Below are 22,352 nucleotides of genomic sequence, written 5' to 3' on the forward strand. Positions count from 1 at the left end.
CTACGGTATACTATTCAGAATGAAGTGGACATCAACACTCCTATTTCTTTGGAGGACACCATCATCATGGCTTTGAAGGTGGAGAAGAAGCTGCTCTTCTCCAACAAATGCAGCTCCAAAGACCCATAACTTCACCACAGGAAGATGCGGAAAGACTTGAAAGATGTACCTCCTTAATTGTAAGGGATTGCCGTCCACGGATGCCAAATGGATGCACAGAGCTATGTTTCAGGAATTTCCTGAGATCTTAGATGCTCTTGAGCAAGCATTTTAGTTAAGGACAACAGAATGAAAGACAGAGGGAATGTCACTCCTCAGCAAACTTGTATCCACCTGCTTAGTAATTTTTCTTTTACATTTCAATTTTTATAGCATGTTTTGCAAAAGTAGATGAAAGTTTTCCTTCAGTTTCAATTAGGTCATGTGGGCTAGGTCTAGCATTTGAGGGTGGACCCCCTTACTTGGCTTATGGGCATTAGTGACCCGCAAGTGTGATGCCTTCTCTTTGAGAAAGCACATTAGGAAATCACATCCCTCCTGAGTACCCATCTTTGGGACCAATCAAATGCACAGATTGTAGACTAACCTGGCAACCATCCAAGAGAATGTCTCAAGGCTTTGGGTGTGAGCCAGGAAGAATGCCAGAAGGCATGGAGATACAAGATAAGACGACAAACAAATACTCTATCTGTTAGGGTCAATATGTCTCAAATGTGGTTTTAGAGTGTGTACTTGCATAGGTCTAGCTGGCACCACTTTTGAGTTTTAGGGTTTTTGGGGTGCCACGTGGCAGGCTGACGCCTGTCAGCTGAGCTGGCGGCCAGGACAGCTGTCCCACACATGTGGCAGCCAGAAGGGCAAGTGGCAGGGGCACAAGGGCAAGCGGCTGGAGCCAAATCAGGCATGATTTGGAGTGAGTTCCTCTTGCCCTGTTGGTCCAGCCAGCCCACCAAATATTTTAGCCAAGTGGCCCAGCTTCCATCCTAGGCTGAGGGAGGGGCTCAGCCTATAAAAGAGGGTCTCCCCCCCCTCATTTCTTCATGAAAAACCCTCCTTCTCCTCCTCCTTGGTGCAGCAGTTCCCTTTCCCCTCCTTTTTGGTGCAGCCAGCCTCCTCTTCCAGCCTCTTGGTGGTGCAGCAGCCCCTCTCTCTCTCTCCTGCCGCAGTCATTCTCTCTCTACTGCAGCACATTCTCTCTCTACTGTTCCAGCCCTTCTCCTGCATGAATCAGCCTCTTCTCTGCATTTCTGGAAGAGTCGCAGCCTCGTCTTCCTTCTCCTAGCCTGTAAGTAGCCATAGCATTCTCTTCTCTCTTGCTGCAGGCTTTCTCTCTCGTGCTACGGGCTTTCTCTCTCTATGGCAGCATACTCTCCCTCTACTGTTCCAGCCCCTTCTCCATGCAGAAATTAGCCTCTCTTTGCATTTCTGGAACAGCAGCAGCATCTCCTTTCCACCTCCTAGCTTGGGAGCAACATCACACACTCTCTTTGAAAGCATTATCCCCCATCAGGCTTTCTCTCTCTAGCCTGCACATATAAATTTCTGGTTTAAATTGTTGGAAAGCACAGAGTGGTTTCAGAAGATGGCTAAATAGAATGGATGGCAGACAAAGGCCAATGATAAATGAATCCCGAAAGCTGTATAGTAGACTGCTCCAACTACCTCAGGCAAGAGATAAAGGAAGGACCTAATAAGAAGAACCAACATCATCACAGAATGAGCATTGTAGATCCTTGCCGTGCCATTTGCTGATGGCAAATAGAGAAGATGACCAAAAAGAAGCAAGCATGTTGATTTAAGAAGCATGAACTACGCGGAAGAAATAGCATAGAGAAAATGAAAATGTGGGGGGGAATGCAAGAGACAATTTGTCAAAACTCGTTCTGATCAGATATGCCTGCCCAAGGTAGACAAGTTCGGTGACGGACACTGCAAATTCTACCAAGAATACCTCTACCATAAAATGGATACCAAGGGAGAGCATCCCTAGAACTTGAACACAAAATAGAAGTTTTCTTTAACTTTTAAATTTTTTCTTTACTATTTATTGAAGGAGTGACAATGTGCATGGGAAAGCTATAGTGGCCTTGAAATTGGACGTCATTAAATAAAATGATAAGCTTGTAGAAGCTCTTTTAGAAAAGATGAAAGCAATGTGCTTTTCTCAATATGCTTCTTGTTTCTTTATCTTCGTTTCATCGGTTTGAACCCTATGATAAGTTTTCAAACATTCTACAGGTCCTTCGTTTCTTGACCTTCTATGTTCCTCTGTGGGGAGCAATCTTGTTCAATGGAATCGTATATTTTCAAGTCATACGGATGCTGAATTATGCCACTCGTGTGAGATAGTCTCATTCCCAACCCTTTTATTACTGTCATGTTTATGTGGGCTTAACATTAGCTTGCTTCTGTCCTCTGCTTGAGTTTGATTCCAATGTTGTGTTGAATTCTTTTGCGTACTGTAATGTGCTTGTCCCAACGTGCGTAAATTTGGTGTTGGCGGGAGACATGTTTTCTCACTGCATGCAAGCATGCACGGGGACATGAATGATTCGGTGGGAGTTAAAAGTACTTGATTGTTGAAGCAAATCAAAGATTTCATCCGTGTTGCGAATCGGAAACTTCTTCTTTACTGTGGTTTCATTGAAGCCCCTATCACACAAACACAAATGTAGAGTCCATCATTTTCCTTCACCAAGAATATTAGTGAAGCCCTATGTAACTTTTTGGCTGAAGTTGATTTATTCTTAGATACTCCTTAAGCTGTCCTTTGACTTCTTCTCCTTCTACTTTAGTGAAATCAAGGTTTAGTCATCGTAGGCTTTGTGTTTGGTAACAAGACTATCGTATGATTTACCACTGTACTTGGGGTTGAACTGTCATGTTAGTCATTTGGAAACACTGCCTCAAACTTAGAAAAAAGTTATTTCATACTTGATTGTTTTAGATGTCAAATAGGAAATACCAAAAGTAAGGTTGTAAAATAATACTTGATAGTCATTACATTCCATAGAGTAAGATTCTTCATTTGCAAACTTGGATCCATTGGTATGTATATCCCATTGGGCAAGCCACGGAGTTCATGATAAAGGTATTTAGAAAGCTCCATTTGGAATGAAATTTAATGTAATGAAATTGTTGCATAATGTTTTCATGGAGTTGTTGGGAATGATGTTCTATTTTCATTGTAGGAAGTGGGTGACCAATATGCAATACCTAGGAGATACCTTGCAAGATCCAAGTTATACTGATTATATAGAGTTCCATTGAATAATCACTATGCTCATTTATGCACATACCGCTCTGATATTTTCAAATTTCCTTTCAATAAAAATCCAAAAGGATCTTGTACATGCACCCTCTACTTATTTAGTGCAACTTCAGAGGGGTGTGTGTGTGTGCTAGGAATGATGTATATTGCACTATAGAGATAAGGCATGGGGTCAAACCCTAAACCCAACCCTAAGTTTAGTTGCATGCAATGGATGCATTTATATCAAAGGCTAGTACATTAAGTATGGTGGTCCACAAGGATTCAAAGTAATGTACCCTAAGGCCATCGCAGTGCTTGACTTGGGCAATAGGCCACCATGCTAGTTGGAATTACAGATTAGCATGAATGTGATGATGAATCAAAATCCAATGAGACATGGGAGATTTGAATTAGTGTTTTTAATTGGTTATAGAAAATTAAATTCTAGCTAGCCTACAATGGCTACTTGTGCCACTGAGCTACTTTGAATTATGCACATGCCTAGATGCTTGCTTTCATTTCAAAGGAAATAGCTCAAAATATGATGATAACAAGGATTCTATATTGATTGCATGTAATGCATGCATTAATAATAGAGGCTAGTGCAAAGGCCTATTGGTCCACAAGATTTCAAGGTAATGTAACCTACGGCTATTGTGGTGCTTAACTTGGGTAATAGGCCATCATGCTACTTTGAATTACACGTTGGCATGAATGTGATGATGGATCAAAAGCTGCCAAGGCATGGGATGTTTGTATTGGTGGCTCCCAATTTAATTTGCAATGGACAATTAAATTTCATGTATAGCAACCTATGGCCATTGTGGTTCTTGACTTGGGCCATTAGGCTCCTTGGAAGTACAAGCATGCATAAATGTGAAACTCATGGATTAGAATTTAAGGTGGCCCTTGTCTTCAAGCTTCACCTTGCCTTCAAGATCCACCATTATCACCGTTGCCCTCATTACAATAGGGTAAATACAAGTAGTTGGTTGGTACTAGAGAATCAAAAGAAAAAGATTGGATTGTATGCAATTGCAATTAGTGAATGACGACATCCCTTTTGCAATCATCACACTACAATGTATTCTTGAAAGGACAACATGTGGGTTGTGGCCCATGACTAGATGAGCTTCAAAAGAGGATGCTTGAAGGAGAAACGTCTCCTACATTGCCTAGGAATGTAGCAAGGTAAGTAAAATAGGACTGCTATGGAGTTTGGAGCAGCAAGACAAAGACGACGCTTTCATGGATGAAGGAGAAAACGCTTCTGGATGTACATCAATTGGGGAGTGTGATAGCCATTGCCCTAAGTATGTGTATGTGACTAGTCAAGTAGTAGAACAACGGTCATAGAAAGGAGCTCTCAAGAAATCGAAGTATGACAGATGTAAATGAGACACTATGGGCTATAAGGAGAACAAAGCCTCAGAGTAAGTGTCGATGCAATGTGTATTTAGGAAAAAGCAAGGGTAAGTTGATTTCATCTATTGCAAAGAATAAAGAGAAAAGAGTTCATGCACCTTGTTTCGAAGGAACAAGACATACACGTATTGGTGTCTCTTGGCATCCAACACAATACATCTTTGTGCTCTTGGGGGCACCACAGGCTTGGGAAGTAGCAATAGGTACAACTCTAGTTAATCTAGTGAGATGCATGCACTAAGGAGAGGTGGATTTGCGTTGCCGTATGCTACACCATGGGAAGTCTCTCTTTTCTTTGTGGAGGTGTTAGTTGTAGTGGCTTTAGAACTTATGGAACTTCTCTCTCTCTCTATGACCTGCATCCTTAATACCATGATGACATGTGGCACTCACTTTTTTTTTTTTTTTTGTGGGAAGAAATCTTTTATTGCTGTAAAATGATTACATTCATAGTTACTTCGAAAATGGAGTAACTACTACTCAACAAAAGATCTCAGTATAAGCTGTATATACATCCTGATCAATCAAACGAGTCTGAACACAATCATAGAATGATTGCTGCAGAGATCGTTTGAAAAAGACAAAAGATGAAAATAGTGGATCACCAAAGACACTATGATTTCTATCCATCCATAGAGTCCATAGTGCCCAGTAGCGTACCCATACAAAAAACAAGTCAAGACCCTGTCTCGCTGGATGAAAACCAAACAACCAGAAAAACCTGCCAAAAGTAATAGTAGAAATCTCGCTCGAAGCCTTTGTTGGATGAGAGCGATGAAGTCACAAGTGTGTGGACAGAACCACACAGATTCAGTAGAGTGCAGACATCTGTGACAAACATCTAGAGCAATATGTCTATGTGCGAGTAACTGGCCAGATGGAAAAATGCCAAGCAGGACTCGCCAAAGGAAAAGCGGTTGCCAAAGAGGGACTTTGTAATGCCAAAGAAGACACAACCTTTTTCTCCACCACTTTAGTGGACGATCCATATGCCAAACAGTATTTGCTCTGTCAGAAATCCAAGGCGGAAGTAATAATACTTTATACAGAGATGACACTGTGATATGTGAGAGCTTCAAGGGACGGGCTGAAGAGGAAGAAGAGTGTAAAATCCAATCCTCAAGCCTATTCTGAAGTTTCAAACGAGATACCAGCAAGAACGGTTGAAGCATTGCTGAAATCCTATGCCATAAAGGACGATAATGAGCTCCTAAACCGTATTTGCATGTCTGGGTTCTTGTATGGCCAAAGAAGGGTGGAATACTTTAGACCAATAAATATTCTCAGCCCTCAAAGAATTTCCCGACAGAGAATCTCGGCCATTCCATTCCAAGTGGGATAAAGTATGTTTCCAATCAAGAAGCAGGCGAGAGACAAAAGGGCAGCCTCTGATCTTGCCTTGGATAGAGCCAAATAGGAAATCCCATTGAGTAGGCTGCCAATGCCCAAAGGCAGAAGTATGAATATGTAATAAGAGAGAGCGGATCATGAAAGCCCAAGGCTGATCTCCTTGCATAAACTGCAACATCATTTTCCCTCTGTGAGCAAGTAAATGCATTTGAATATTGAGAATGTTCAGACCCCCGTGCATCTTTGGAGAACAGAGACGATGTATAGAGAGTAATCTGAGACTTTTCTTGCCATTTTTTGAACACCAGAAAATTTCCATGATAGCTGATATAAAGGAAACCAGATCTGCCTTAGTGAACATAATGAGAGGCAAATAAAATTGTATGTATGCTATCAAAATGGATTGTGTGATTCGCAAACGAACATGTAATGGCCAAGTTGCAAGCTTCCAATATTCAAGTTTTACCCTCAACTTTGTTAGCACCCAATCAGTTTGTTGGGAACGGGTGAGTCCCCAACCTAGAGGATAGCCAACATGTTGAATCAATTGAGAAGCGGGGATAATTTCCCCAGGCCACAAACATGTGGCACTCACACATGACTCACTCACATAGACTAGTACTAGATCACCTAGTACTACACACCAACACACTCTTTGGCTATGATATCCCCAACAACCCCCCTTCATAGCAAAGAGTGTGAGACCCAACACGCAAAGAGTAGACTGATCCCCCCTCCATCACAATACTGCAAAGAGCAAGTCCAACTATCCAACATCTCCCGTGTGATAGTGACTTCTCAGTCAACTTGCGACTGGCAAGGGCAAACCATCACTCGTCACCCCCCCTTACTCTGAATCGGGTGGTCAATACCATCAACCAAAGTAAAAGACAATACATTCATTTTTGGGGGACAACCCAGAGCAGAGTACCTCTTATTGACTCCAAATACATTGAATTTAGAGGGACAACTCAAGGCTGAGAACCTTTATTTGACTCAACACAAACACACATAGCATCATTGATTATCATCTACCACCTCAGGGAGGGATAGATCATGTAATATAGCAGATAAAGCTTGCTCCTCAGGTCCATTAGATGTGGCGTATTATTATATATTATCGAGCTTGTCCAATGTCTCATTGGCTGAAGTAGTGAGGTCAAGATGATGAAGTAGTTTGTTAGCCAACCTCAAACGAATAAGCGCCAGTGCCTTCTCATTCTTGTCATCCCAAGCTGATTGGTCTTCACCATGAGGATGAGGCTCCATGTGGGCAAACTGAGGTAAGAAATTGGCAGCACCAGATGAAGAACCAGCAAGTATGGCGGTTGCTCTCGAAAACACAAAAGTAGACTCCACGTATGCAAAAATATGGTGGCTGGCAGTGCTCCAAATACCAACCCTAATCAAAACACAGCAAGAGTATGCTCCGAAATGTAGAACTGAACCATGAAAGAAGCCCTCGTGCTCGAGATAACCGCCCGAAATGCCACAGTGTGTAGGTACCTGTTCCAAAGCACAATAGAAGGTCCGAAATCTGCAAAGCAGCTCACCAGGGCACTCCAAAGTGCTGCAGCAGGTCACTGATTCAAAAAATGGGCTGATGTAGATGTACTAGAGGCCAAGAAACAGCCCCGAAATGGATCTGTCATAGGTGGTTATGAAGTAGCCGCTCAGAAATCACTAGATTCGGCAATTAAATGTTTCGAAAGATCCTCGAATGACCACACGTGCAGGAAACACCTTGGGAAGTGAGCTAACCAGCAAGCAAGGAGGCTGCCAAGACAACGTAGAGCACTCGGGACAGCTCCTAGGCAATCCGGATCGAGGCAGCAGGCTGTGAAGACTCTAAGCTGATGCAAACGGGTGCAAGGAGGAGGTGAATAGAGGCGAGATAAGCTGAAAGGAAGAGACAGCTAGAGGCGGGAATGAAGAGGGGGTCTAATCGGGTGAAAACAGCAAGAAAATGGAGGTAAAAACAGGGAGAAATGGAGCAGGGCTGAGGCGGCTGCAGGCTGCAGGAAGAAGGGCTGAAGCAGAATTACGGTTAGGGCTGGAGAGGGTGATGACGTGGCAGGAAAGCTATCGATAGGTTAGGTCAACGTGGCTTTGACACCATGTTAGAAACATGGTAGAGAGAGAGAGAGAGAGAGAGAGAGAGAGAGAGAAAAAGAAAGTTTATTAATGTCCACTGGAGACCTAAAAAGGTCTATGGGACAAAAGAGACCTGCTTATACATCAGTACAGAGAGGGTCATAGGCAACCTCCGTGGGAGTATCATCAGATTCCTCCAAAAAAACAAAACACATAGAACATAAAACATAAAAGGAACTAAGTACTAGGCTATGGAGTGGCCATTACATCAGTTTAGACTGAGGGTCTTTAGATTTTGTCTTAAATTCTCTAATCACTGCAAGACCATCACGATATACTGCCCATTTTCCTGCTTCCCTGGCTGCCCGAACCTTAGCAAGCTCGGTAGCTTTGTTCTTCAGTTGGGTTCTTGTAAGCTCCTCAGCAATCCATATCTTTGTCCCCTTCAGCTTATAGGATTGTTGTAGAATCCTCTTCCTGAGTGTCTTCGAGTTGAAGGTGATGACAACGTGTCCATTCCTAGGCGATAAATTAACTGGGGAAGACTCCTCTTCATCATCATTCTTGTCATCAGTTGGGCTTGTTGACCAATCAATTGCCGGGACAGCTGCCTTGATTCTGTCGATTGCCTCCTCGAAAGTGTCATCCTCGTGCTGCCAATCGGGTATTCCCCCTATCCGAATCTTCATAGCATTCTCTTTCCGAAGGTGATGTTCTTGGATCTCTGTTTGGATGTCAACCTTGGGTTCAGCTGTCACTTTCACCTGGATAAGCTCTCTAACCGTGGAAATCAGCTGTGATGTTGGGGGCTCAGCTTTACATGTTTGTACGGCTGCTGCAATAATCTCCTGCTTCCCTGGGTCTTCCAAAGCTACAATACGAGCTAGGGCTTGGGTGAGCTGGGACCTCAGGTCTCGCACTTCTTGCTAGAGATGGTAAATCTGCTCTTGCGGCTTGGTCGGCGTCGGGGGAGGTTGAATCTTATACCTAGAGTACGTCCTTTCGAAGGGAGCAGGGGTTGTGGCTACCATGGCGGAGTAAAGCTTGGGGGGATGAGGGGAGGATGGGCTGGCCATATCGACTATCCCCCTTTTGGCTGGACTAACCCCTTGGCTGGGCCTGGGGTACAGCCCAGCCAAGAGTGGGGAGAGGAAGTGGAGAAGGGCTGAGCGACGGACGAGGGGAGGGGGCTGAGCGACGGGGAGGGGGGGAGGGGGGGGGGGGAGGCTGAGCGACGGGGAGGGGGCTGAGCGACGGACGAGGGGAGAAGGATGAGCGACGGGGAGGGGGGGGGCTGAGCGACGGGGAGGGGGGGGGCTGGGCGATGGACGAGGGGGGGGCTGAGCGACGTGGCTGAAAGTGCCACCTCAACCCTGTGGAGGACTCTGAGAAGAATTGGAAGCCACTCCACTCCCTAAGAAAGACACTCCTCTTGGTAGAAGTTGACCAAGCAGATCCCTGCATGCTTACCCAAATCGCCATCAAGATGTGTACAATATCTTTCCAAATAGACACCCAATTGTGTGCAGTGTAAACCTATGAACCATCCAATCTCCAAACATGCCATACTCGCGAGAATCTTCCAGGGAGTATCCACAGAGGCATGTGCAGGTTTGTATATAGAATCAGGACATCATCCAGAGAACATGACTCAGCCAAATGTTGTCAAACTGAGAGGGCCCAATAAGAGTCATGTCTCTCATAGAAGACCTAAGGCTTGGAAAGAGCAAGGCATGCCATCAAACGAAGAAGGGAGAAGTAATATAGGTTCTCAATAGACTAGTGATCCCCTTCCAGATTGTCCTTACTTGTTTGCAGTCCCGAAGGCTATGTTGGATAGGCTCTTCAGTAGTAAGGCAACGAACGGAAGTAGAATCTACCTGAGCATAGACCTCCACTGGTACATCGCAATCCCTCCATGATAGAAAGCCAAAAGAAAAGTGCAATTTTTCTTTTCTTTTGGGATGTTTAGTCTCTCTCTTCCAAAAGGATTTCTGCTGATCGAGAAAAACCTGAAAATTCTCCCAATAAGGACCTTCGGTGGGCTTCCAGCCAATGAGGCTTAGCTGAAACTTCTTAGCATTATTGACTATGTATCCAGAAAAGGGAAGGCTCTTCTCTTGGTTCCCTGTATCAACCCATTCCTACTTGCTTGAATCCCACTGTAAATACTTTACGGGGACACCTTAATAGAGCCAAATCCTCCATATACCCAGGGGAATGTGATCTTGGTTAGGGTTTAGATACCATCATGAAGCCAAAAAGATTTTGCTCCACACGACATATAACCTTGACAGGCTGAAATGCAATGTTCACAAGAATATTATAAGTAGAACTGGGTAAGCTACCCCACAACTAAAGATCAAATACCAAGGCATCTCCATGTGTACCTCATAGTCCTATGACCTAAAGTGGAATGCTTGTCCTTGTAAAGTCCCCAGGCCAAGTATACCGAGGGCGAGGCCCGTCACTTTTGTTAACCCAATTCATGGGAAAGGCTGCATTAACCTGCCGAATTCTCCCTGCACTACCTCTGAGGTGACTTACAAGTTGGAATCTGTGATCCTGTAGAAGGTTTTTGAGATCGTTCCAAGACCACTTTGAAGGTGGGGCCTCTCCCATCTAGACCACTACATATAGTGATAGCTGCCTAGTGTCTACAATGCTCGTCAGGTATGCTGCAATCCACATGACAGATTGCCTATAAGTCTCTTCCCAAGAGGAAGGGGGAACTCTCGAAGAGTAATCCTGAAGATGGCCCAAGCTTTCACGATATCAACAATCAATGGGGAGGAGGGATTCTTGAGATGGTCTAAAGTGTCTATCAAGAATGGTCTAAAGTGAAGATACACGGTGTACTGTCCATCTAATCTCCACCCTTAGAATGAGAACATCATTGTATGCATCAAATGAAAAAATCCTTCCAAGGTTTCTATCCTGGCAAGAGCCCCTAACCACCATCTTGCATAATAATGCCGTGCTCTACAAGTCTGGATCTATAATATTTAGGCCCCCTTCCAAAAATTCCTTATTGTCTTTTAGAGCTAAGTGATGCAATCCCATCAATTAGAGAAAACCCATAGTAGTACTTGATTAACCACAACCACCTTGGAGGCGAGGTCGTCCAAAAAGGGATTTTCCTCCTGATACTCTCCAACATAAGAGCAAATGGCTGTGAAGGGGAAACCCTCTGATCCAAACATATGAAAATCCGAATCATAGAAGAATGTCCTTCAAAAGAATCCAATCCTTTCTGTCATAAGCTTTCTCGAAATCTGAGAGTATAATGCCGAGCCTTTGACCACTTTGCATAGCCCAATGTGAAGCCTCCCAACATGAGAAAGTATCATAAGAAATACTTCTACATTGCACGAAGCCCGTCTGCGTATCATGAATGAGATTTGGAAGAATGGGCTGCAAAGGCAAGCTGATAGATTTGGCCAAAATCTTATAAAGAGTATCTAGAAGAGTAACTGGCCTTCATTGAGAAATATGAATCAATAAGTCGAGAAACACTTCTCTGACATGTCTTGGCCAAGAGTAGAGAAAAAATGCTTATTGACTCTTCCCCCCATTTCTATCTACAAGGACTCACATGCATGAAAGGCATACTCTGCTCTCTGATCAAGCAAAAGCTGTTGAAGAGCCCTTGTTGCAGCAAGGCGATCCTGAATCCAAGCATCAGTAGAACATTTTTGCTTTTCACTCTGTAAGGCTGCTAACTACTATTGAAGTTCAATCTCTTGTATGAGAATCTAAGCTCTTTTGATCCTAGCGATATCATGATAAAAATCGCGACTCCCAAAGGGAGCTGTTGCAAGATGTGAAGAAGATGCCACTCCACCCTACAAATGAGACACCCAACTTTGCAAAACATCATCCTTGAGGCCCTTTTTTGCATATAAGGCCTTTGGAATCCTTATATTGGTACAGTGGCATCTCAAGTGAGGCTGACAGATCACTATAACTGCTAGAAAATGATTAGAGGTGGAAACTCTTGAGTCTTGATGCAATGCATAAATCCCGTCTATCCATGCATGGATGGGCATTTGCAATCTCCTATTCCACCACTAGAATATGAGCAGCTATGGCAAACTTTAAAAGGCATCATCTCTCCAAGCAACTCTGCCATTGAATTGAAAGAGGAAGGCATCCCAAGCTGCTCTCTCCAGAGAGTGAATGCCACCTTCTTTTTATCTGACGGAAGCTCCACCATGTTGAAGTCACCTCCTATAATCCATGAATCTACAATGGGGGCCCAAGAGAGAAGTTCCTTTGAAATAGGGACATGATCCCTTTATTGTTGGGGACATAAAAGTTGAGAGCTTGCGTACAATCTATCGTACCTTTATCCTCGGCCTTCCTTGCTCACAAACTAGCAATGTTATCTGAGTACTTTTTATGCTTTGCTATTCCTCTCATAAATCTTGCCACAACTCTTCTCTTCCTTTCTCTCCTTTCAACTTTTCGTCAGCCCTGTTCCTTCCATCTATATGGCTTTGTCTTTCGATCCCTCTCAGGTGCCTATGGAGGGTGTATAGCATAATGAGGCACCCCAGCCATAAATGACCCAACTTATGGCTTAGATAAAGTATATTTGCAACAGCAGCAGCAACATCTACAACAGATTGCGATGCCCTCTATGCTACAGGGGCATCCACCATTTTATCCAGATTCCTTTGGGAGAACGAAGGAAACGAAGCCCGAGTATTTGCGATCTTGGCTCAATCGTTGGGATGCTCCTTCCACTGAATGCGCTGATGCATGGCTAATCGAGGCTATGAGGCATAGAGCCGAAATCTGGGGTCCCTTCATGGCTGGGAAACCTCAACTCAGGCGTCCCTCCTTTCTTGACCACGCTCTGACATTCCTCGATATCCGTCCGAGTGGTACTTCACTTTGGTGACCTATCCGAAAGTTCATTGTGTTACTGTTGTGGAAGCTTACTTGCGTGATCATGCAAGTATTTGGTTCCAAGATTTAAAGAAGATATCAGAAGCACCTCTTTCTTGGGCTTTGTTTAAAGCAAACTTCACAGAGTTATTTTCTAAGAAACATATGAGTTTGGAAATTTTTTTAAACTCAAAAGGCTTGTTATGATGGGTAAAAATTTGGAAGCATGTAATAATTAATTTATATTGTCGCAGTGCAAGCTTCTTTCTTTTTCATACTAGGTATGGTGACTATTTTATGTTAGGGATCTCTGACGAGATTATCAAAATGAATTTTGCCGTAATAAGCATACATTCTTGAAGGATATAGTTCGCTTTGTGAAGGCCTGCGATGACACCATCAAGGCCCTGCACCAACACTACTATTGCTGCGAATTTTCCTCAAAAGGAGCAGCGAAAGGATTTGGGAAACTTGTTGAAGGATAAAAGCCAATTCCTATGCTTCATATGCCACAAGGCAGGTCACATGTTGAACGGGGGAAAGGTGAATTAGTTCATGTGGCAGAAGTTTCTATGCTAGGTGTGTTTGCCAGCATTGATTTGTTTACCTCTGGCATGATTTGTATTGTGGTGATTTGCTTTCCTTGACCATGATCTTATACCTATGCGTGGGTCCATAAAGGGATGCCAAGTAGATGTTCTCTTTGATAATGCAGTACTCATGATTTTATTGATATGTCTCTTAACCACACTGCCCAAAGGGACTCTGAAGTTTGAGACCGTAGTATACGTGTGGCTCCTTTGGGAATGCAAGAATATGAAGAGAATCTTTTTATGTTGTTAAGACAGGCCTCATGATATATAGCTTGGCAAAGAGTGGTTCTTTCGATGGACCCCTATGTGGATTATGTGGACCACAATATTACTTTTTGTATGTGTGGTCATCGTATTACTTTGGAGGCTGACCTCAATGGCCCTATGGCCAAATTTTGCAATCCACAACATATTAATAAAGTTAAGGAGCTCTAATATCATGATGCTTCGATGTCTTTATTCTTTTGTAACTCAATGGAAGTTTGATATGATGATAAATGAGCTAGATGTTTTAGTTCATGTTTATTTCATAAAATCATATTTTACAACTATCTCCTGTGAATCACATAATAGTTGTAAGCCGAAGAATAGTTATTTTTTGTACGTTAATGAAGCAATCCATTCTGAAAATTCAGTTTTTAATATTCATAATAATCTGAAAATTTTGGACAGCCCAAGCCTGTTGTGCATGAAGCTCATTCCATGGATTTGGAATGTGGTCCAGTGGATTTTGGACGTAGTGTGGCTTCAATCTAGGGTTGATCCCCATTGCTAGAGCTTTTGGCAAACCACTCTTTCATGCGACGATTTCAAGTCAAAGGGGCTCCCTGAGGGCCATGTAAGGATAATTCGATTAGAACTCTAAGGCTTCCTAGGATGTAACTCCCTTATAATAGGATATTGCCATTAGAGTTGATGTAACAGGCTGCTGCTTTGCTCGAAATTTTTAATACCTAGTAATGAATAGTCAAGCATCTGCTTTGTCCTAGAAAATCATATTTGTCTATATTGTGAACATGCTTAAGTGTTGAATTTCTATGCTTTCTTGCATTTGTTGTGGAATAAGATTGCATTTCATTGGTTGATGAAGTGTAGACCTTTTCGGTTGATTATTTGACAATACATTGTTGCAAGGGTTTGTAAAGGCTAATAGGTTGCTTTACATATTTGGTGCAGATGGCTGTGGAAATGTCAGATCGGCAACGCCAAGTTGAAGTGAAGGCAGGTGTTAAGGTAAGCTATATTATTATTATTATTATTTTGCGCTAGGTTTACATCTAAGACTTTATAGTCTATTTGCTGTGATTGCTGCAAAATAGACTATGAAGGTTTGTAGTCTAATTCCCAACTGCTAACGATGAGTGCAATCCAAATAATTTATGTGTAGAGCTTGTTGTGTATCAAAAAGGTCAAACATGGATAAATTAGTCTTTCATCCTAAACAGCATTGCTGTAGTCACTGTTGTTTGCGAAGACACAGATGCATCAAGAGCAGTGAGGAGTTTCCGTCCTTGTTTGCGCTATTGTTTAAACAGATTTTTAAGGCCTCTTTTTCTTGAATTGTCCAACCAGCAAAATCTTACTTCCGCACCTCCGCTACTTCACCCCATCTTCCACTTTCCTCCTTGGCCCCTCACCTTGTCGTTACTCCTCGTCTTACCCACCTTTCTCTTATGGTCCAACTCATCATTTCCTCATTTTACCCATTTTTCCTCCTGTGTAATACTTGTTTCCCCTTGTCCCCCTTGGTCTCTGATTGCCTCACCTTCTGAGCATTTCATCATCTATTGGGATGGCCAGTAAGTTGCAAGGACGTTTTGAGGTGCCATCCACACCTTCTCATGCCTTGGTTTGTATCTGGCTGCTCATTTCTGTTCCACCATCTATTCTGCCGTTTCTCCCTACTTGAAGCTCCCTAAGGGGCTACACATCCGCCTCTCTTGCCTTCTCGCCACTGACACCTTTGAGGTTCCCCCTTCTTCCCCCCTCACCTCTCTTTCCATCGGTAATCCCTCTCTCTCTCTCTCTCTCTCTCTCTCCATTGCCTCATCCACTCTGATGTCCTGATGGCAATGATGATGATGATGATCACTATCACCTGTGATGATCAAATCATCAACATAAATGACAAGCAGCATAATGCCTCTCTCTGTTTTTCTCACATAAAGTGAGAAATCTGTGTTGATTTGTAGTCGATCATTGGCATGACTATGTTGTACTTAGTACTATCATTTTGCATTTTTGCATTTTTGCATTCTACATTCTACATTGGTGTGGATGCTCGTTCAGTAGCTCCACCCCCACAGCTTGTTTGTACCAGGTTGCTCACAGTCTCATATACCCATTGGTCTTCCGAAGACTTTAATAAACTTTCTTATTTTCTTTCTTTCTCCTTTCTTCGCCCTTCCCCTTGCCTCGGCCTCGTTCCTTCTACTTTTCCTAATTCCTTGGCTGCCTGTAGGGTCCTTCTTCCCTTCTTTTGCCCTCTACTTTTCTCAAAACGTCCCTCCTTGCTTAGTTTCTATTTCCTTTCCTCTTGACTCCCTTCTTCTCCACCAATGCTAGCAAGTTTCAGAGCAACTCTTTAATAGAGAAAAAGGTTTTCAGACTGTAGACCAATTGATTTGGCTAGAGGATCTCACATCGGAGCATCCACAATTTCTGTTGCCATCTAGGTCTCACTGTCCTTTGAGAACAAACAAGCAGCCTCCGAATGATCATAGGTCAGCTTTGTAATGCAACTTTCTTTGGATAGGATCAAATGGCGTATGTGACAAGTAACAACTCCTCTAGAGTGGCTTGGCACATAGTGGTCGTACATCATTTCGAGGGAGGATAAGGGTTTATTGACCGAGAGATGCAGAGCCGATCCCTTTTGAGCTATCTTATTGAGCTTGCTCTTATGCCATGTTCAGAGCTAGCTTATTGTGGCTTCCCTTAGCCCATGTTCGAAGCTTCCAGCAAGGCCTTCTTCAGAGTACCCCAAAGACAGCGGATAGTGGCAGCCTTCTCACAAAATTGCTTTCATAAAGGTTTTCTCGTTGGAAAGGCCTCCTTGCTGATGTGGAATTTGATGAGGGTTTGGTGGTATCTTGCGGCAAGTGTCATTAGGGCCAATCCACAGTGTAGGGAGGAGAGTTGGCATCTATCACTCTCCCCTCCCCCCTCCTCTGAAAAAGACTTCTATTAAGTAGAAAAGAATCCCCAAGCGCAAAGAGCTCAAGATAAGAAGTACATCATGCATAGCATGAGAATAAGCTTAGAGGGTGCTATCTTACTCAACCAAAAAGCTAGGAGTGAGGCTGAAGGTGCCATCTCAATCTTGTAGTAACCTCTGAAAGCTGCGTCAATCTGCTCAATTCTTCTTTCACTTCCTCTTATGTGATTGACCATCTGAGATCTATACTCCCCGGAAAGGTTTTTTAAGGTCTTCTAGGAGCCCATAGAGGAAGCATAACCTCTCCCCCATCTAAACCACTAGATATAACCAAAAGAACCTAGAGGTCTTCCATGATAATCAAGAACTCAGTCACTTCACATGATAGCTTCCTATCAAGGTCTTCCTGTGAAAGGGGGGGGTGGGATCCTTTGAAGAGAGTTCATGAAGCTTCCCTCAGCTTTCAAGATAGAAGCCATAAGAGGGGAGCAAGGCATCCTAAGGTGTGCTGAAGTAAAAATCCATCTATTGTGGTCCATCCAGTAATTAGTCGAAGAGGGGGTATAAGAACCAATGCTTTAAATAAAGAAGTCTTTCCAAGGCTCCTGCCTTGGAAGAACACCCCTCTAACTTGCAAAGCAAAGCCATGGGGATCTATGATACTAAAGCCCCCATCCTGCAAAGGGAGAATCGGGGTCTCCCAAGCCCTAGCTCTGGTATTTGCTTAAACCATCAAGCCCCCTCCATAAGAAATTTCTGATCGGTCCTTTGAGCTGAGAGATGCAATCTCTAGAAGGACACAACATGAGTAAATAAGTCAAGCTATTGCTAGCAGTACCAAGTTGACAGTTACCGCTTTTGACGCAAGGTCAAGTCTAGCCGGACCTAATGCTCTCCAACAGTGGACCAAATTGTTCTTAATGAGAAATGACCAGCCTGACCTCACAGCCAAAATATTTGATGGAGAAACCCCTTTGAATCCACGTGAAGCCAAAATTAGCCCCCAATATAGGGTGTCCTCACTGATCCAAAAACCTTTGGCTTTATTCCAATCAGTATGTGCACCTTCTGCAATATAGAATAAATTCAAGGCTGCCTTGATGGAAGTCAGATTTTGTGGAGTGGCAAAACAGTAGTGTCATCTCCAAGCTCACTATCTAGAAGCTCCTCATTGTGTTTGAGAGGAAGTCTTACCCAATAATGTTTGCCTGGAATCTCAGAAAGATGCTCATGGCTTCAACTGTGAATACATACAAAAAAGGGGCTCCATCCTTGCGGGGCTGATTTATAGATCTGAATGGAAGCTCAATAAATGAAGCAATGGAGCTGCTGTAATGAATTGCCTATATGATGAAAACCTAGGATAGGGTGTCATAGTGGTACTAACTGTAGTAACTGGTACATGACCTAACTGTACCAAGTGTCCTAACTACCTATAACTAGGCCTACAAGGCACTTACCAAGGAAAGAGTGGCACCTATGGACAGCCCATAGAATGGCCTACAAACCCCCCTCCATGGTATGGGCTGAAGTATCTCGAACACTAGATTCCATGCAACAACCAAAGCACTCTGGTTATCAGTGAAGATGACTATAGGAGCATTCTGACATACATGTAGATATGCAAGCAACTTCCGGAGCCAAACACACTCCACTATAGCTGTAAAAGCTACTCTGTACTTAGCTTCATAGCTAGAAGTAGCAACTGTAGTCTGCTTCTTGCTGAACCAATAGATGCATCAAGTACCAAGCATGAAATACCTGCCCCACTATGTGACACATGGGTGTCGAAACAACCAGCCCAATTACTATCAGTGAATCCATGCATGACAAGTGAAGAATTGGCCTCATAGAGAAGGCCCAAATACTGATTGCCTTTGAGGTACCTGAAGACACGCTTCACGGCCTGCCAATAGTGTGTAGAGGGGATGTGCATATATCTTCTCAACTGTGAGACAACAAACTGAAGATCGTGTCTGGTATGGCATAAATAAATCAAACAACCAACGGCCTGCTGATAGAGAGTGACATCAGATGCACCACTGCCATCCTCAAATGAGAAATGAAAACGAGGCTCTAATGGTGTCCCTAGGATAGGGTGTCCTAGTGGTACTAACTGTACTAACTGGTACATGACCTAATTGTACCAAGTGTCCTAACTGCCTATAACTAGGCCTACAAGGCACATCCCAAGGAATAAGTGGCACCTATGGATAGCCCATAGAATGGCCTACAAAATTTGTCTCCTCTAACCCCTTTGATAAGGACCTACCTGTGGGTTGATTTGTACAAAGAGGAAAACCCCGCTGATCCAAGCATTGTAAAAACCAAAGCATACCAAGGTATCTCCTGAATATTTCAGTCTACTCTATCATAAGCAATGATCAAAGCTTGGCTACTATGCATAGACCACAGCTAGAAGTAGCAACTGTAGTCTGCTTCTTGCTGAACCAAGAGATGCATCAAGTACCAAGCATGAAATAACTGCCCCAGTATGTGACACATGGGTGTCGGAACAACCAGCCCAATTACTATCAGTGAATCCATGCATGACAAGTGAAGAATTGGCCTCATAGAGAAGGCCCAAATACTGATTGCCTTTGAGGTACTTGAAGACACGCTTCAATGCCTGCCAATAGTGTGTAGAGGGGATGTGCATATATCTTCTCAACTGTGAGACAACATACTGAAGATCGTGTCTGGTATGGCATAAATAAATCAAACAACCAACGGCCTGCTGATAGAGAGTGACATCAGATGCACCACTGCCATCCTCAAATGAGAAATGAAAACGAGGCTCTAATGGTGTCCCTAGGATAGGGTGTCCTAGTGGTACTAACTGTACTAACTGGTACATGACCTAATTGTACCAAGTGTCCTAACTGCCTATAACTAGGCCTACAAGGCACATCTCAAGGAATAAGTGGCACCTATGGATAGCGCATAGAATGGCCTACAAAATTTGTCTCCTCTAACCCCTTTGATAAGGACCTACCTGTGGGTTGATTTGTACAAAGAGGAAAACCCCGCTGATCCAAGCATTGTAAAGACCAAAGCATACCAAGGTATCTCCTGAATATTTCAGTCTACTCTATCATAAGCAATGATCAAAGCTTGGCTACTATGCATAGACCACAGCTAGAAGTAGCAACTGTAGTCTACTTCTTGCTGAACCAAGAGATGCATCAAGTACCAAGCATGAAATAACTGCCCCAGTATGTGACACATGGGTGTCGGAACAACCAGCCCAATTACTATCAGTGAATCCATGCATGACAAGTGAAGAATTGGCCTCATAGAGAAGGCCCAAATACTGATTGCCTTTGAGGTACCTGAAGACACGCTTCACGGCCTGCCAATAGTGTGTAGAGGGGATGTGCATATATCTTCTCAATTGTGAGACAATATATTGAAGATCGTGTCTGGTATGGCATAAATAAATCAAACAACCAACGGCCTGTTGATAGAGAGTGACATCAGATGCACCACTGCCATCCTCAAATGAGAAATGAAAACGAGGCTCTAATGGTGTCCCTAGGATAGGGTGTCCTAGTGGTACTAACTGTACTAACTGGTACATGACCTAATTGTACCAAGTGTCCTAACTGCCTATAACTAGGCCTACAAGGCACATCCCAAGGAATGAGTGGCACCTATGGATAGCCCATAGAATGGCCTACAAAATTTGTCTCCTCTAACCCCTCTGATAAGGACCTACGTGTGGGCTGATTTGTACAAAGAGGAAAACTCCGCTGATCCAAGCATTGTAAAAACCAAAGCATACCAAGGTATCTCCTGAATATTTCAGAACTCTGTCATAAGCAATGATCAAAGCTTGGCTACTATGCATAGACCACTGCCAAGCCTCCTAGAATTAAAAGATGTCATGAAAAATTACCAAGCCATGCACAAAGCCTATCTACGTGTCATGAATAAGATGATGAAGAAAGGGTTGCAACTATAGGCTGATTTTGCCAATGAGTTGTCGTGAATTCTAGATTGATGAAAGGTGCATCAAGTAGAATCTTCATATCCGATTTACCAATGTAGTAATAATCTGCAATACTCTCTACTTGGCATCACCTTAGGAATGCCCTCGTTTGTAGTAAGAAGGGAGGCATTGAATTCTAAGGCAATGTGCATAATGACATTCGCATCTGAATCAATCCTGAGAAATAGTTTCTCTACCATGTCTGAGGCCAAGAGAAGACTAGTGAAATAGTGTTTATTGAGTCTCCCTCTTATTTGACTCCGCATCGGAAACACTCACCCTTCTTTCATAAGGTCTCGATTTGTTTTGGAGTAAACTTGGACTTGCCTTTGTAGGGCTTTTGATCTCCCCTTGGCTTTTGAGGCTGGGACTCTTTCTTTACAGTCCGAGGCGTTGGTAAGTTCTTCTTTTCTCGTACTAGTACGCCCTCCTTCCCTTTGTGAGTTGAATGTGTGCTTCATATTAATAAGGAATGCAACTGTAAAGAATGCATAAGGTCCCTTATCTAAGTATTGGGCAGGATGTTCACAAAGGCTTGAATAAATCCTACTTGATACTTCGGAAGCTGAACTTTGTTTGGGATATCTTGCAATTAAGCATGCTGAAATCTTTGCTTGTAAGGACTCTAACTGTTTCTCCTTCAGTCATGCAAAGGCCTTCCCATTCAATATGCACTTCGTTCGCAAACTGCTTGGGAAGAAACTGCTGGTAGAAATGTTACTTGAGTTTCGTCCATGTCTTGGGACACTCCCATTAACCAACTCTGAACTTCACCAAGCAGTCATTGTACCTGTGCCATGCAAACTCACCATCTGAAGCTTCCTCCTTGTGCCAAAGGCCACGTCAAATTGTGTATGAACTGCATAGCTTTCTTTGTTTGTCCTTAGGCTCCAGCATGTGTGACGAAGCAGACGGACTTGCCTCCTTCTTTGAACTCTTTCTCCTTAGTCTTTGAGTGCTTTCCTCGATGTCCTTGGCGTGAAGAGTTCTGCAGACAAAGGGGAGGAAGAGGAAGACGATCTCGTACTAGAAAAGAGGGACTAGAACTATGAGATTTTCTTTTGCTTTGGGAGTGGGCGATCTTCTTCTTCTTGGATGTGAACTCCTTTCCCTTTGTCCCAAGCTATGGCGTTTTCGGGGTAGTGATGGGCTAGGAGAATGCCTTGAGCTATGGCGTGTTCGGAGTTGTGATGAGCTAGAAAACGCCTCTGGCTCACTTCCTTGGGGGCAAAAACCGTCACCTGTTTCAACATGCGCTCCATAGAATCAGCCTCAAAGAGATGCTGAAATCGAGGAATCTTCTTCAAAGGAAACTCTTGGATCTTGCCTTTTACAAACTCTTCGTCAAGCTCATCATCAGGCTCTTTGCAAATCTCCTTTTGCTGGGTTGTCTGGTAGCTGAACTTCCGCGCTCTGAAGGATGAGCAATTTGCTCAGAAGTCAAAAAGATCAAAACGTTGTTGGTGCAAAAGTATTGGATCATTGACCTTTGGTCATTGGCATCCCAATCAGTGGGATTTCTTGTTTGGATGCATTGATGGCACTTTGCATGGCTGCCCTATGGTCTCCAAATTGCTTTTTGCCTAGAAGCATATT

At 43.3% G+C, this 22,352-nt stretch overlaps 1 protein-coding gene across 4 annotated transcripts in view; it reads left to right on the plus strand.

Annotated features, from left to right (window-relative positions):
- The window catches only part of GCR1 (G-protein-coupled receptor 1), a 162,840-nt gene that overhangs the window by 107,725 nt on the left and 32,763 nt on the right, over positions 1–22,352 (plus strand). For all 4 annotated transcript variants that reach the window (XR_015543294.1, XM_087395331.1, XM_087395329.1 and 1 more), the window contains exons 6-7: positions 2,239–2,340; positions 14,785–14,841. Coding sequence is in view for 3 of the 4 variants with exons in the window: in XM_087395331.1 (XP_087251457.1) it covers positions 2,239–2,340; positions 14,785–14,841 (159 nt within the window). In the remaining variant the exon portion in view is untranslated. The remainder of the gene's footprint in view (positions 1–2,238; positions 2,341–14,784; positions 14,842–22,352) is intronic.

This window comes from Dipteris shenzhenensis, chromosome 24 (genome assembly GCF_047967505.1).
Source record: "Dipteris shenzhenensis isolate YYH24624 ecotype China chromosome 24, Dip_SZ_1.0, whole genome shotgun sequence".
NCBI lineage: Eukaryota > Viridiplantae > Streptophyta > Polypodiopsida > Gleicheniales > Dipteridaceae > Dipteris > Dipteris shenzhenensis.